General features: G+C 38.1%; 1 protein-coding gene across 1 annotated transcript in view; it reads right to left on the bottom strand.

The window, feature by feature from the left end:
* Nucleotides 1-14240, bottom strand: part of Cyyr1 (cysteine and tyrosine rich 1) — a 98242-nt gene that overhangs the window by 81209 nt on the left and 2793 nt on the right. Inside the window, exon 2 of the mRNA XM_059277231.1 lies at nucleotides 11281-11383. Within this exon, the coding sequence (XP_059133214.1) occupies nucleotides 11281-11383 (103 nt within the window). The remainder of the gene's footprint in view (nucleotides 1-11280; nucleotides 11384-14240) is intronic.

The raw sequence follows: 14240 nt of genomic DNA, 5'->3' as shown, positions 1-14240 counted from the left end.
GTCCAGGATTGAGAGCTGCTTTCAGTGTTGGCATGGGGCAGAGTGTGTTCCCTCCGTCTTGCCCAGAATCACAACCAAGACTTTCAGTACAAGATAAGGAGCCAAAAGTAAATAAATAAATAAATAGATAAATGAATGAATGAATAAATAAATAAATATAAAATACCATAAACATTGCACATACTTTATGACACATATAATACACTGACTGTATAAAGCCAGTATACAGCCAACAAGATGAATGAAAATAAATTGTTTTAGATTTGATAAACCTCAGTCCTTGGAATAATCAATAGCTTTGATTTGGCATACAATCTGGCTTTTATATGCTACCACTGGAAATGGTCTCTGTCAGGAGACTCCCATGATCGTGGATTATTTATCATATCTTCAAGGCAAGCTGTTGTCCTTAATACTCCTGTAAGTTTTATAAGCACTGACTTCTATTGAGAGAACTGTTAATTAGCACAATCTTTGAAAAGCTTAATCAGGGCAATTCTAAATGGCTACATGCAAAGACACACTTGTTCTATAGATCACTATGATTACACTACTGAAATGCACAGCCGCCAGAACACTGCTGCGCACATTAATTATTCATGGACCAATAGAGAAGAGCCCAACATGTTCAAAATAGATGCCAGACAGCTAGCTTATGAGTTAAAATTTGAAAAGAAAATTAATTAGAATTCTATAACAAATCTACTTGTGAAGCAAATCTTTACCTCTTGGCTTTTGCTATTGCACATGTTATTTCTTTTTCATAAATAAGAGTTATATATTTTTATTTAGACCTGTTCCTGCTTCTGACTCTGTATTCTAAATCCCTGGTCAGCCTATGGTAACATGGCAGACATGTAATTTAGGAGGCATGACTTTCACTGAACAGAGGGATACATCACTGACTGAGCTGCCTTCCAATCAGCAGATTATAATCACTTTTGATGGAGAAGGTGGATTACTTCCCTGAAGGCCTAGGGTGCTCTCTGGGGCTGAGATGCTCCTGTGTCAGCAGGGGGTTGTAGCAGATGTCTGTAGTCTAGAGGGCCAGAGAAAGCTCTCATCAGGAGTGGCACCCTGTACAGCCTCCAGCCTTCTGAACGACCTCAGAGAAGTCATTTTACCCTGCACTTGTTTTCTTTTCTCTCTTAGTCCAGGTATTTCCAAAGTCTGATGTTTACTAATGACAAGAAACATGTACAAATCCTTGCTGAATATTTTCATGTATAAATAAATCATCCAGTCCCTTTATGACAAAAAGGCAAACTGTTCCCATTTAACCATTTTCAGAGGATGTTCAATGAAGTTATAAAAACTAAGAAAATTCTGGAGACATTTTTTAGCCCTGAATCCAAACATTCATGATTTTTCTTCTATAACTTCCCTTCATTATAGTCATTATGAAGCACAAGCATCCTCCAAAAATGTTTGCTGTTCAGTTTTACCTTGTAAATGGTGAGTACTCTACAGTTAGTGTAAGAACGGATTACTTTTTGAGATAACAACCTTAGAGTGTTTAGATATAAAGCACATGATTAAGTTTATTCTAATCATGTACCTAAGATGTGAAATCAGTCTAGTTTCCCATGAATGAATGGAAGGGTGGATGGATGAATGAATGAGTGAATAAATAATGATATTCATTATTCACTATTGAGCAACAGAAATAACAGACTATTATAGAAAAATAGAAGTAGGCAGCATTAAGCAAAATAAACTAGAAAAAAAAACACCGTATTTGTATGTAGAGGCTCTAAAAACATCTTATTTTAAATAGACTAGTAATTGCACAGGTTGTGAAGTGGGAGGTGGATGGATAAAGGTAAGCTAGAGCTGATTATTGCATGTCTTCTGCGGGTGTCCAACACTGGGCTTCACGAACTTGCACAATGAATATATTTTTTTTATCAAAAATAAATTTAGAAAAATAAAAATGTATAAACTCTACAATTCTTCTGTGTGTAATATCTTGGAGGCTGATCTTGTATTATTCTTGATGTCTGTGGGGGAAGAATGCATTTTTAACATTTTAGAGTTGGCATTCCGCAACCCCAGGTAGTTATTACGGTTTTTGCAAAATGTAGCATGGAGAGATACTGTTCTGCTGACCTCTTGCCGGTGCAAATGCCTATAGAAATATGGTTGAAGTAATTTCTGATGTTTTCTGTAATTTTGTGTGATGTGCACAAAAGCATGAGGTGTTCCTCTTGTTACGGGTAAGGTCTACTTCCTTCTGCCCCTTTCCATTACAATGATATAGAAACCACAAATTCTGTTTGTCTTGAGTCGCAGATATTCTGTGGGTTAAATATCCCAGACTTCCCCCCGTGGCACTTCAAGATGGAATCCTATTAGACTTTATGAGATTATCTTTGCCTGCAGAAATTTTCATTAGTTATGAATTGTGTTCTTTCTAACATTCAGCAGTTGGAAAACAGCTGGGCTGTTTTCTAGGCTACAGCTGTCTACCAGAATTCTTCAGATATAATGGAGCAAAGAAAAAAAATCACTCAGTGTATGTAATTTTTCCCTTCTCAATAAAACACTTTATCTCCCCAATATTCACGTATTCATGGACGTAAATAAAGACACATAGGAGCCGTTGCCATAACAGTCTGTGGCTGGTGGATCACTTTGCCTCATTCATGGAGCACACTCACCACGAAATACAGACGTTAAATCATTATAATCAAATCAGCGTTTCAACTCTAGTCCCTCTCATCTCATTCTAATTTATCATAAACAGTGTGATTAGGAAGTGATGAGTGACTCTCAGACCCTTTGCTGTGATGATACCTAATTTGTATTCCATGGAAAGATAGTCTCAGAAGCCAATAACATATTCAAATTGTGATTTGAGTTTTCTAAATAAATACTTATCCAGATGATGCGTATTAATAATTCAATGCCCACACACTCTCAAGGTGTTATGCTTCAATGAAGAATTGACTAGCATTAAAATGACATGTTATTGGTCCTCTAGCACCAAGAGATTTGATGACAGGTTGGTACACTAACTTCTTACCCTTGTAGTCCTGGAGGACAGAAGGGCAAACAGTGACCTTAGAAACTGATGGATAATAGGGTAGAGAAAGAGCAATGGTATAGTAGCAGAGAAGAGAGCTTTTAATCCAGATATTGAGCTCAAGAAAGGGAACCTCTCCAAGTACAGTGCTGAGGTCCTCCTAATGATGGCGATGGATCCTTTTCATTCACCTCTATTAATGCAATGGAAAGTTGAATGTATGTCCTATACAACACTCAAGTTCAGCCGAGCTGACTTTAAGTCAGCTCTGTATACTTAATTAATCTAGAGTTAGCTACAATTATCTTAGACAAAGCCTTACTCCCTTAAAAAAAAAAAAGCAAGGAGTGACTGTCTCACACACAGGAAGATGAGCACTTTGAAGACATGGTGAAATGTGAAAACACAATATTATAGTTTGGGTCTGGAATATTCCCAAAGCCCATGTGTTAAAAGCTTCTTCCTTGGTTTGATGCGATTGGACATGTGAGACTTTTCAGAGGTACGATTCAGTAAATGGAAGTTGGGGATGTGCCCTTGGAGACAATACTGTGACCCAGCCTCCACCCACCCTCCACCACCACATCTTGTCCTCCATCTCCCTCTTTCCTTCCTGGTTACCGTGAGGTAACAGAGGTAACAGGCCTTCTTGACTACATACTCTGCTCATGATATACTGTGCTGCCCCGGGCTCAAAACTACAAGAGAAAGTATCTCTTTTGAATGGAAACCTGGAAGTATAGATCATGATAAGCCCTTTCTCTTACTAAGTTAGGGGTATCCAGGTTTGTGCTACACTAACGGAAATGACTAACACATAATATTCAAGAAATGAGCCTTGTGTGGCATCGTGTGCTCCTGGGGTGATGGTGGGCTGACTGCAGCCCACCTGATGGATGATGGAGTTGTGCTAGCTGCAGCTGTCACCGTCATATGAGTTAGTGAAGGATTCCTTATTGCACACTTAAGAGCAAAATCCAAAATTTGAAGTGCTGTTCAGATTAAATTCATATGATTTTCACAATAAATTAAGTTTATCTTTAACTTATAGGATGCATATATAATGAAGATCATACACATGCATCATGTGCCACTTAAATCATGTTCAACCTATCATGGTCTCAAACCTGCATTGTTTCTTCACAGGGGAAACACTAAAATCCTTTCTTACAGCTTTTGAAGACATAGATTAGACAATTGCTGTCTGCCCATTTGAAAAGCCTGTAAATGCCTGCGTTTGTGTCGTTAGCCTGGGAAGAATGGCTGTTTGGACATACAGCTAAGAACTCTTCCTTTCTGATGTCTGTCCATGGAGCTAGTTCCTTTCCAGTCTCACTCTTCCCTGTGGCTGCCAGGGCTGTTTCTCTTAAGGTTATCAAATTGAGGCCAGCAAATTTCTAAGCCCGACATTCTTTCAATTTATCCATGATCTAATAATGCACAGTTTATTTTTTAATAAGTTTATTTTTATTTTTAATGCATTGTTATTATTACTATTATTTATTATTATTACATGTGTGTGTACGTGTGATATGTGTGATCATAGCCATGTGTGCTGTGGAGCTTGCGTGGAGATCAAAGGACAACTCCTTAGAGTTGGTTTTCTTTTTCCACTGTGGGTGGTAGGGATCAGACTCAGCCTTGCTCAACCAGCACATTGACCCACTGAGATATCTCACAGGCACTGTTTTTGCTTTGGAGATAGGATCTCACTATGCTTCCCTGGCTAGCCTTGGGCTCAAGCCCATTCTGCTTTGAGCCCCTGAGTAACCGGGATCATAGGAATATGATAAATGTTCATATCTATCATGCCTATAGGGAATGTCTGTTTGCCTTCCTTTTATTACAACCATTTCTAGTTTTCTAAGATCTTTATCACATATAAGCCCTAGCCCCAGTCTCCCAAACTCGATAAAAAGCAGCTCTGAGGATTTTGACTGAAATGACATGGAATTGACAGAGAGTCCTGGAAGAACTGGAAAAGTGGAGTATTATTGACATCACTACACAATCCCACCCACAGAAGGATGCCAGCCTCTCTTCCCCTCTGATCCTGATGTGGTCTGGATATGAAACGTCCTCATAGGCACGCATGTTAGAGCCCAGGTACCCAGTTGGTGGTGCTATTTTGGCACTTTCTGGGAATTTGAGGTGGGGTCTAACTGGAGGAAGGTGGCCTCTAGAAACAGGTCCTTGAAGGTGTATTATCCTTGACCCTTGCCTGTCTCCTCTCTGCTTCCTGCCAACAAGCAGTAAGGAAGATTCTTTGTCACACACACACACACTTCTACTCATGAGATTTTGCCCAAGCATAGTGGGCCATGCAATCAGGTGTTTTGGTCACAGTGACACAAAAGTAAATAATACTATTGAACTTTTATGTGTTTGTATTGCTCCGTAAATGTCAAGCAGATATAGAGTTGCTTGCTATTTACTTCGAGTCTTTTGTTGGAAGCAGATGAATGATGAGATGGAAGCCTGGATATTCTGCACACAAGACAAGGACTCTACTGCTGAGTTATAACTCATCTCTCTTATGGCCCCAGGGTGGTTTAGGGTGTTTATTTTCATAGAGTTAGGATTCCTAGTATGTGTGGCTGGCATAAATAGTCCACTAATTTTGGTATACAGATTGTGAAATTTTCTTGTTAGTTTTAAAAAAAGTCTTTGTATTACCAGTCACATCATTCATAAATGACAATAGTTTTTGCCTTTTCAATTATTTTACTTTCTTTATACCATACTGATTAAGATATTCGGTACAATGCTGAGTAGCCACAGTGACCGGCAGGTTTCTCTACTGCTGGCTTTAAAGGAAGACATCCAATTTCATACCCCTAAGTATGGGAATTAATACAAAATAGTTTGACTTCATGAAGATAATCTATTAATCAAAATTTTCCCTCTATCCTTAGTTTTCTAAGTGTTTTAACAACGTGGAATATATTTTTATCAATTCCTTTTACTTTTGAGATTTATTTACTTACAACAGAGTCTCCTGAAGCCAGGGTGTCTCTGAACTCTTCATAGCTGAAGATGACTTTGAACTCCCAACCCTTCTGTCTCCACCTCCCAAATGCTGGCATTACAGGTATGTACCACCCCACTTGGGTTAGGCAGTGCTGGAGATCCAAGTGAGGGCCTTGTGCATGTTAGTCAAGCTCCCTAGCCACTGTGCAACATGCCCAGTCCTTCAGTTCAGTTTTAGAATAACTCCTCTTCAAGAAGCCTTCAGGGCATCCTCAGGTCAGCGTGAAGCCTGCTCTTCGGTCCTGCCAGTCTTTCAGCTCTCCCTCCCACAGCAGGTTAGGCAGTCAGCTTAGAGCTCTTGCTATCCACCAGCTCCTAAGTAACACATGGGCAGACCAGTGTTTGATTGCTGGCTTCATCCTGGAGCCTGGTGTGGGCCTCTGAATAGTTGGGAGTGCATTTGTACAAATAACTTGTTGATACTATGTCCTAGAAACTTCACTTATTTCTTCTTAAAGCAAATTATATTTACGATCAGTGGACTTCATATACAAAGGCAACTAGAGTAGATAATAAATTTGACTGAAAAGTTTCATTTATTAAAATTCATATTTCCTGTTAGTACAATAATCCCCAATACATAATCTTGTCTTTTGGGGAGACATCTACTTTCTTCTTTGATAAAACAAATTATTGTTATATTTTCAATCAGGTTCATCTTTATTTTAACATTGTCTGTTTGTTGCTGTTTTTCATCATGGTGCTATTATTAAAACAAAAATGAGACTTTCACTGTTTGTTAGTTTTGTTTTTTTTTTTAAATCAACTTGACAAAAGGTAGAGTCACCTAGAAAAAGAGAACTTTAACTGAATAATTGCCTCCAACAGAGTGACCTGTGGGCACCTCTGTAGAGCATTTTGTAGATTAGAGGTTGATGTGGGAAGGCCAAGCCCACTGGGAATGGTGCCACTTCTGGACTGGTGTTTTTGGGTTGTATAAGAAAGCAGGCTGAGCAAGCCATGGTGAGCAAAGCCATTCTGTTATGGTCCCTGTTTCAGTACCTGCCTCCAGGTTCCTGTCTTCACTTCCCTCTATGATGGACTGTGTAAACCAGATCAGCTCTTTCTTCCCTGAAGGTGCTCCTGCTTGTGGGTTTTATCACAGTAATAGAAAACAAACTAGAACACCCAGCAACTTTTTGCTCGGTGCTTATTTTTCAGTTATTTTTCTCATTGCTGAAACTAAATCAATTTCATTTCAGTTTAAATGCTGTTCTTTACTGATGCAAAAGTCTCCTGAGTTTAATTAGCATCCTCAACTACTTAATGATCATAGGACCACAAATGTCACTTGAAAATGTAAAACCTTTGTCTTTTAGCTTCCTTTTGCTTTCATGCATGGCATGGCCCTAAAAATCACAGTAGTGGTATTTATTAGCTGTCTTTGTGAAATTATGGGTAATACATCTTTCACATTTCATTGAGAAGAAAAGAAACCGAATCCTACCAGAGGACTGGTCTACATTTTACAGCGGAGGACTGGAAAAGCAAAATCCTATTTTTGAGTTAGAGATTTAAGCCCTACATCGGATGTTTTGGCTGACACTCTCAGCCGATCTGGCTCACATTTAAGATTGTACAATTATTTTTTTTCTGATGTGACAGAGTGTCTTTATTTTCAGTAAGAAAATTTTAGTTTTTAGTTTGCCACAGTGGAAAGCAATAAATAGTGACTAAGTAAGACCCTGTGCTCCCTTAGATTCTCCCAGTTCTAAAGAGTACTCTGCAAACCACAGCTTTCCCCTGGACTCCCTTCTAGGGAGTGCCAATCGGTGCAGTATCTCTTTTCCTATCCATCAGGTGTCTGTCCTGCCTTCTCTGTAGGAGAGTTGCTGAATGATGTGTATGAATAAATCTGATGGGAAGTTCCTTATTTTTCAAATTAACCCAAATTCTTTTTTTTTTTTTTTTTTTTTTTTTTTTTTTTTTTTAGCATAGAGAGGCTTCTAAATTTCAAGTGGCTGCTCATATTATCAAAAAATCCCTTAAATATAGAAAAACTATCAGGTCGTGGAGTCTATCCAAAGTGTCCCACATAATCCCCAGTCTGATTATCAGTATACATTCTGATTTTTCATCTATAGAATACTCTAGTATTTATCTCCATTTGAGGAAAATGGAGATTATCTTGCACTCTACATTCTGAGTGGTATCTAAGATTGTGTCCACACTACATAAAGCCAGGTGTCTACTTTTACCATGGAATACAGAATTATTTCATTTTAATTTGAGGAGGCATAGTCAATAAGAGTCTATTAACAACAATTCACCTTTTATTGGACCCACGATTTTCTGTCTTTGAGTCCAAGCTTAACTTTCCCCTCCAGCTACTTTGAACAAGATAGGTTTGGCCAAGAGATCATTTCCTTGCTTCTATCTTTGGCTGTGTGTGCAGGAGTCTCTCTGTCTGGAAGGAATTTCCCTTCATTCACTGTTCATTTGTGTAAACATGTACCCTTCCTTCAAAACTCTTATCAAACGCCATTTATGAAGCTTTCTCTAAACATCTCACTGTAAACACACACTCTCTCTCTCTCTCTATCACAAACACACACACACACACACACACACACACACACACACACACTCACGCACACACACAAGTTTTAAAAAAGCAACACATCTCTCTCTCCTCAGCTGTGATTGCTGCGGTGGCAGAGGGAGGCCCCAGGAAGAAGGTCTCACAGACCTTACTTAACCTGTTTACAGACATTACAGAAGGCCTTAAGTTATCTTCTGAGCTCTCCCTCACTTCTTTCAAAGTTTATTTAAAACTAAATTAACATCTTTATTTTAAAAATAAACTATGAGGTTAAAACCAATTTATAAAACTATTCAAGACAGTATTCTATTATCTCAATTGTTTTCTTTTTTGCTACTTTTCTGATAATATAAAAATTTAACTTTCTGTTAAGATGGTTCAAATTATTTAACAGTATATATGCCCAGATGCTTGAGAAAGAGGAAGCATAGTTTTTGAATTCCAAACCAGAAATGTTGGCAAACATGTTCACGAAAGAACTCTTGTGAGCATTCTTAGAACTGATCTCACCTCCCCCCATTTCCCCACTACAGCATAACAGAAAAAAAAAGCTTGGGTGGAGTTGAGAGCTCTTTTCAAATGTAAAACAATCAGTGGAAATCCTGAAAATGTATCCTCCTTCATCCAGTGGGAAAAACACTTTAAAGTTATTTTTTTCCCCTAAGAATTGTTTAGCAAGAGATTTACTCAGAAGTTTCTATTTTTGACAGAAAGTTCAGTTTTAACTGCCTGAAATATAATGCCATCTGTGTTTACTTTTCCCTTCTAAAACACAATTCCTTTTTCTCCTGTGCACATAACAATCACATGACTCTAATAACCCAGATAAATGTGTTGATCAGAAAGGTGTAAATTTCATTTTTTGAATCTAAGCCACAGAAAGCATATCTTCAAATTACAATTTTTAAGATATTCTGGTTAATAGTTAAGTCCACAATGTTTATCTCCCTCTGAGAGGGAGTGTGGAGTTGAGAAACTGGGCACAATGCACATTGGAATGTAGTGAGTGCACAGATGGAAGCCTCAGGGGCACAGGACCAAAGAATCCCAGACTTACTCATTCATACCCATCGCTGGTTCCACTCACACGTCTACCTGCCATTCAGAAATCACTGCAAATCATTGCAATTTGTTCATCAGAAGCTTTGTATTATCTATGGTCTATGAAGTGATCTATAATCATAAAAATCATTATAGATTAATATTTGAGTTACTCCATTTCTGTAAAAAAAAAATTACATTGATAGGCAATTAATTGCTTTCTCAATGAATCTTCCATAAGGAAAAATTCAGAAATTTTACTTAGTTTACATTTTATTGAATATTTGATTTCCACTTAAAATTACTAAAATTTCCATATTTTAAATTTCATCCTGGCATTTCTTCGATAGCTAATAGTCTCCAAGAACATTCCAAAATATTTTTGGAGTGAGGTTTATAGTCAAACAGAATTCTAATATCAGAGCTAACACGGATTCTAGAAAGTTTCTGTGACATGTCTCCCTTTCAAGAAACAAGGAGGATTTTGTTGTGGAGCATTTCAATGGACATGTTCTCAGAGCTGCTGGGCCTGTGGGAACTAGCCCAACACTCCCTGTTTCCTCTTGAGTCTTCAGAAGGCAGAGTTAAGCAGAACTACATGAGAATGGAAGAGTTCCTCCCACTCCACCTGTGTGCACGTGGAAAAGGAAAGTAGCACAGGGTAGAGCCTGGACCACTGCTCACCCCCGAGAGGGAACCCCAGGAGATGCTCACTGCAGGGAGACCATTTCTACCAGCTCTTGGTTTTTCACTTGTCAACTTTACAGGCAAGCCCACACTTAGGAAATCATTTTCTGGCCTTTCAACCCAAAGGCAGGCTTCACTTCCATTGCCCTCTGCTCAGAAGTAGCACTGAAATATGTTTTTAATCCCATACAGGGCACACTTAATACCATCTGTACTTTATGTGTGTGTAAGGTATATATAACTCATGCCTACCTTCCTTCAGGTTCCAAATTTATTTTTCTGGGTTGTCTTATATACATTATGTAAATAACAGATTTCTTACTACAGTTGTTTTCTTTATCCACAACCTCTCCTTTTCCTTAACTAGTGGATGTATTAGACAATTCAGGGCATGGTTGGTAAAATACGCTGATCATAATTAAACAACAAATGTTAGCTTATACATCCTTCAACACAGGAGACAAAAGCATATCATGAAAGAGTTGTCAATAACATGATTACGTAAGACATTACTATAATCACACAAGAAACAATGACATGATCCCTTTAAAACTCTTCTAATAGAGGTAATTTTTTTTATTAATTTACACATCTGTCAACTAATACGATACATGAGGTGTTAATGCATGATTAAATCTCTAGTAAAGATTTTAAATCAATAATCACTCGTGTGTGTGTGTGTGTGTGTGTGTGTGTGTGTGTGTGTGTGCGCGCGCGTGAGATGAAATCTCACGTAGTAGCCGAGACCGGACTGGAACTAATTATGTTACCCTGACTGGCTTCAAACCTATGGCAATCCCTCTGGCTCAGCCTCCCTAGTGCTGGAGTTACAGGCAGGGGCCACCGTCTTCTGCACCAACCCTCACTCTCTCGTCTGTCCTTGTCACTTAGCGTTACTTGAAAGAGTAACTTGACAAAAGGAAGAAGAGCACTGTTCAAGCGCTACGCTACTCACGAGAGAATGTTCCCAATGTAGGCATAGTAGGAGCAGCAGTAGGGTGCACTTCCATCACAGCAGTAAGATCTGCACTCTTTGCCACACTGAGCAAGGCAATTCTCTACAAAGCAAAAGGAGAGTGGTTGAAGTTGTGAAGTCACAGTTTAAGGGAAAATTATTCTGTTCGTGTCTCAATCAGTCAACCAGTGTTTAGCACATAGAGATGTTCATTTTCACAATCTAAATTCCAAAACGCTTCTAAGGGTCTAAATTGGCCTTTCTCCCCAATAGACTCCAAGCTGGTAGAAATAAAGCCCTTCTTCCCAAGTCCCTGCTCTGGACACTGTAATGTGGTTGGCTTTGGGTGAACAAGATTATGATGACAGGAGTGTATCAACTCATCAGTCAATAAAGTGGCCAATGGAGTTCTTCTCATAGTTTCTAAACAACAAAGCTTCCTGACTTTAGAGTGTTGATTCTCTAATAACCTCGATTAATGGAAAGTATTATTAACATAGGTGATGCCAACAATGATCCTTGAAAACTAATGTGTATATTTGTCATGGTAATTCCTTAATGCTTTTCCTTTTATGTTATTTGTTACCTCTATAATTATAGTTCCTATACATACAATTACATAGTTTAGTCTGCAGACTGTCCATCCATTAGGCTTGGAAGATAATGAGTTGGTGTACAGATGTTCATAGAAATAACTTGTAAATTGAGAGTTTAGTTAATGCTCTGTTGAAGAATCAATAAACTATAAAACAACACAATGTGATGCAGGAAATTTCTGATTAAAAGGATATGTTGGACCTAATATGACCACATTGCTTTTTCTTGTGTGCTTTTCAACAAGAAAATTCATACAAAAATATTTAATGAGAATCACACTGACTTTAAAGAGCATTTTGTTCCACCTAAATGATTTCTTTCTCAGTGTAGAGTTAACACTGAGCTTTAACAAACAGTAAACATTATGGTAGATGTGTTTTGGGTACATATTTTAAAAAGTATTGTAGTCTGACAATTTATACTGTATGTTCAAGAATTTCAAAATAAAGCATTTTCCATTCAGCTCCTGAAAATAATGTCAATTGTATGGTATAAATTATATGAAGATTTTGGTTTCCTATCAAAGTTTCAATATTGAAAGTACAAAGTATTACCTTTTTTTTTTTATCACATGTTCTTTTATTGCTTTTTCTAAAAAAGGAAACATTAGCCAGGTGGTGGTGGTGGTGGCACACACCTTTGATCCCAGCACTCAGGAGACAGAGCCAGGTGTATCTCTGTGAGTTCGAGGCCAGCCTGGTCTACAGAATGAGATCCAAGACAGGCACCAAAACTACACAGAGAAACCCTGTCTCAAAAAAAAAAAAAAAAAAAAAAAGGAAATTTTAGGGAGCTTTTGTGTCAGGTCTTCCTAAAATATTATCCAAATGGAATATATCCTGTCTGACGTTGTTAATTAATGTTTTTGTTTATTTGTTATTGTTGTCTTTTGTGGAGCAAATGAGAAAAGTCATATTTTCTTCCTGTATTTTATTTTATTTCTATATCACAGATCAAAAAATGAACTTTAAAGTTTTCCACTTGACTGGAGAGGGAAATTAGTTTTGCTACTTTACTTAAATCCACATGAGAAACACAATAAATCATACAGCTCCAAGAGAGAAGTTACTGCATTGCCAATAGGGTTTTCAAGGAAATGCATCATTTTTTAAACTTTGTTTGTTTTCTAGATATATCTTGATGTAGCCCAGGCTGGACTGGCTACATGAATGCTGAAAATGATGTTTAACTCCAGATCTCTTGACTTTTCTGAACATTGGGATTAGAGGTATATGCCACTTCTCCTGTCTAGGACACTCAATCTAATTTTTTTAGGCTTCCTATTCTACAGTGTTCTTACTGAATTTCTCCAGCTTGATATTTTTGTTGTTGAATTGATTCAAGGATTTAGCCAAGTCAGCTACCTCTAGAGTTTAGCAGAGAGGTGCCACTGTCTAAAATGACCCAAATCATGAGGGCAAGACTCCACTACCTGTGGTGCTGGGAACAGAGACTTACAATTAAGCTTGCCAGGAATTCAGTGATTCAACTGTCCCGATTGCACTAGTTACTGCTGCCATAAGGACACGGTGTTATCAAAATACTGTGAGCCAACTTTACAGGAAACCAAGCCCCAGATTTTCTGGCCAAGAAACTGAATAATTCCTGCAACAAATATCCATGCATGTCACACACTGTTCACTACGGTGTTTTTATGGTGTTTTCTAACACTGTTGTCTACTTCCCAGAACTAAACGACGGAAAACGGTAAATGAATGTACTCATGATCATAGTCCTTCCTGACTGAGGCCTCAATCAGACCTCAAAGCTTATTGTATTATCATAGTTACTTTTTCTCATATTGAGATTAAAATGATTAAGATCATAGTTTGGACTGCACAGGATGGGCTGTTTGTCCTTTGTGAAATAATGGAACAGTCCAGTTGCCCTCTGAAGATAAAACAACATCACTTCTAATATTCAACTATCCCTAAAAATGAGTTCAAACTGTCGTCTAACATTTTTTAATGAAAGGTGTGTTCTGGAGGTTCTCCCAGGGTACTTGCCCACCCCACCTTCAGGAATGTGTATTACTGGATATCACTATCTGGTTTAAAGTCCTTGCTTAGAAATGGCTTCTGCTAGCCTATAGCTGAGGCTAAGAGAGGAAGGAAAAGGGGCTGTGTGGGGTGGGGGATGAGGGGGTGGGGCAACAGAAGCCATAGGCTGAGGCTCAGAAGGTAAAACCTTGATAGAATCCTGTCTCTGTATCCTGAAATGGGAGTTGGACAATAATATAAACACTTCATCAGGATCTCTTTCCAAAAGTTCTTCCATGAAAAAACACAATGTATTAAGCATAGAAGAATGTACTCTTATTGGCTTAACCAAATAGAACATGAATATACTGCGTTTACTTTGTG

Source organism: Peromyscus eremicus, chromosome 12 (genome assembly GCF_949786415.1).
Source record: "Peromyscus eremicus chromosome 12, PerEre_H2_v1, whole genome shotgun sequence".
Lineage (NCBI taxonomy): Eukaryota > Metazoa > Chordata > Mammalia > Rodentia > Cricetidae > Peromyscus > Peromyscus eremicus.
Note: the sequence above shows the minus strand (reverse complement) of the source record. Positions and strands in the feature narration are given on the sequence as shown.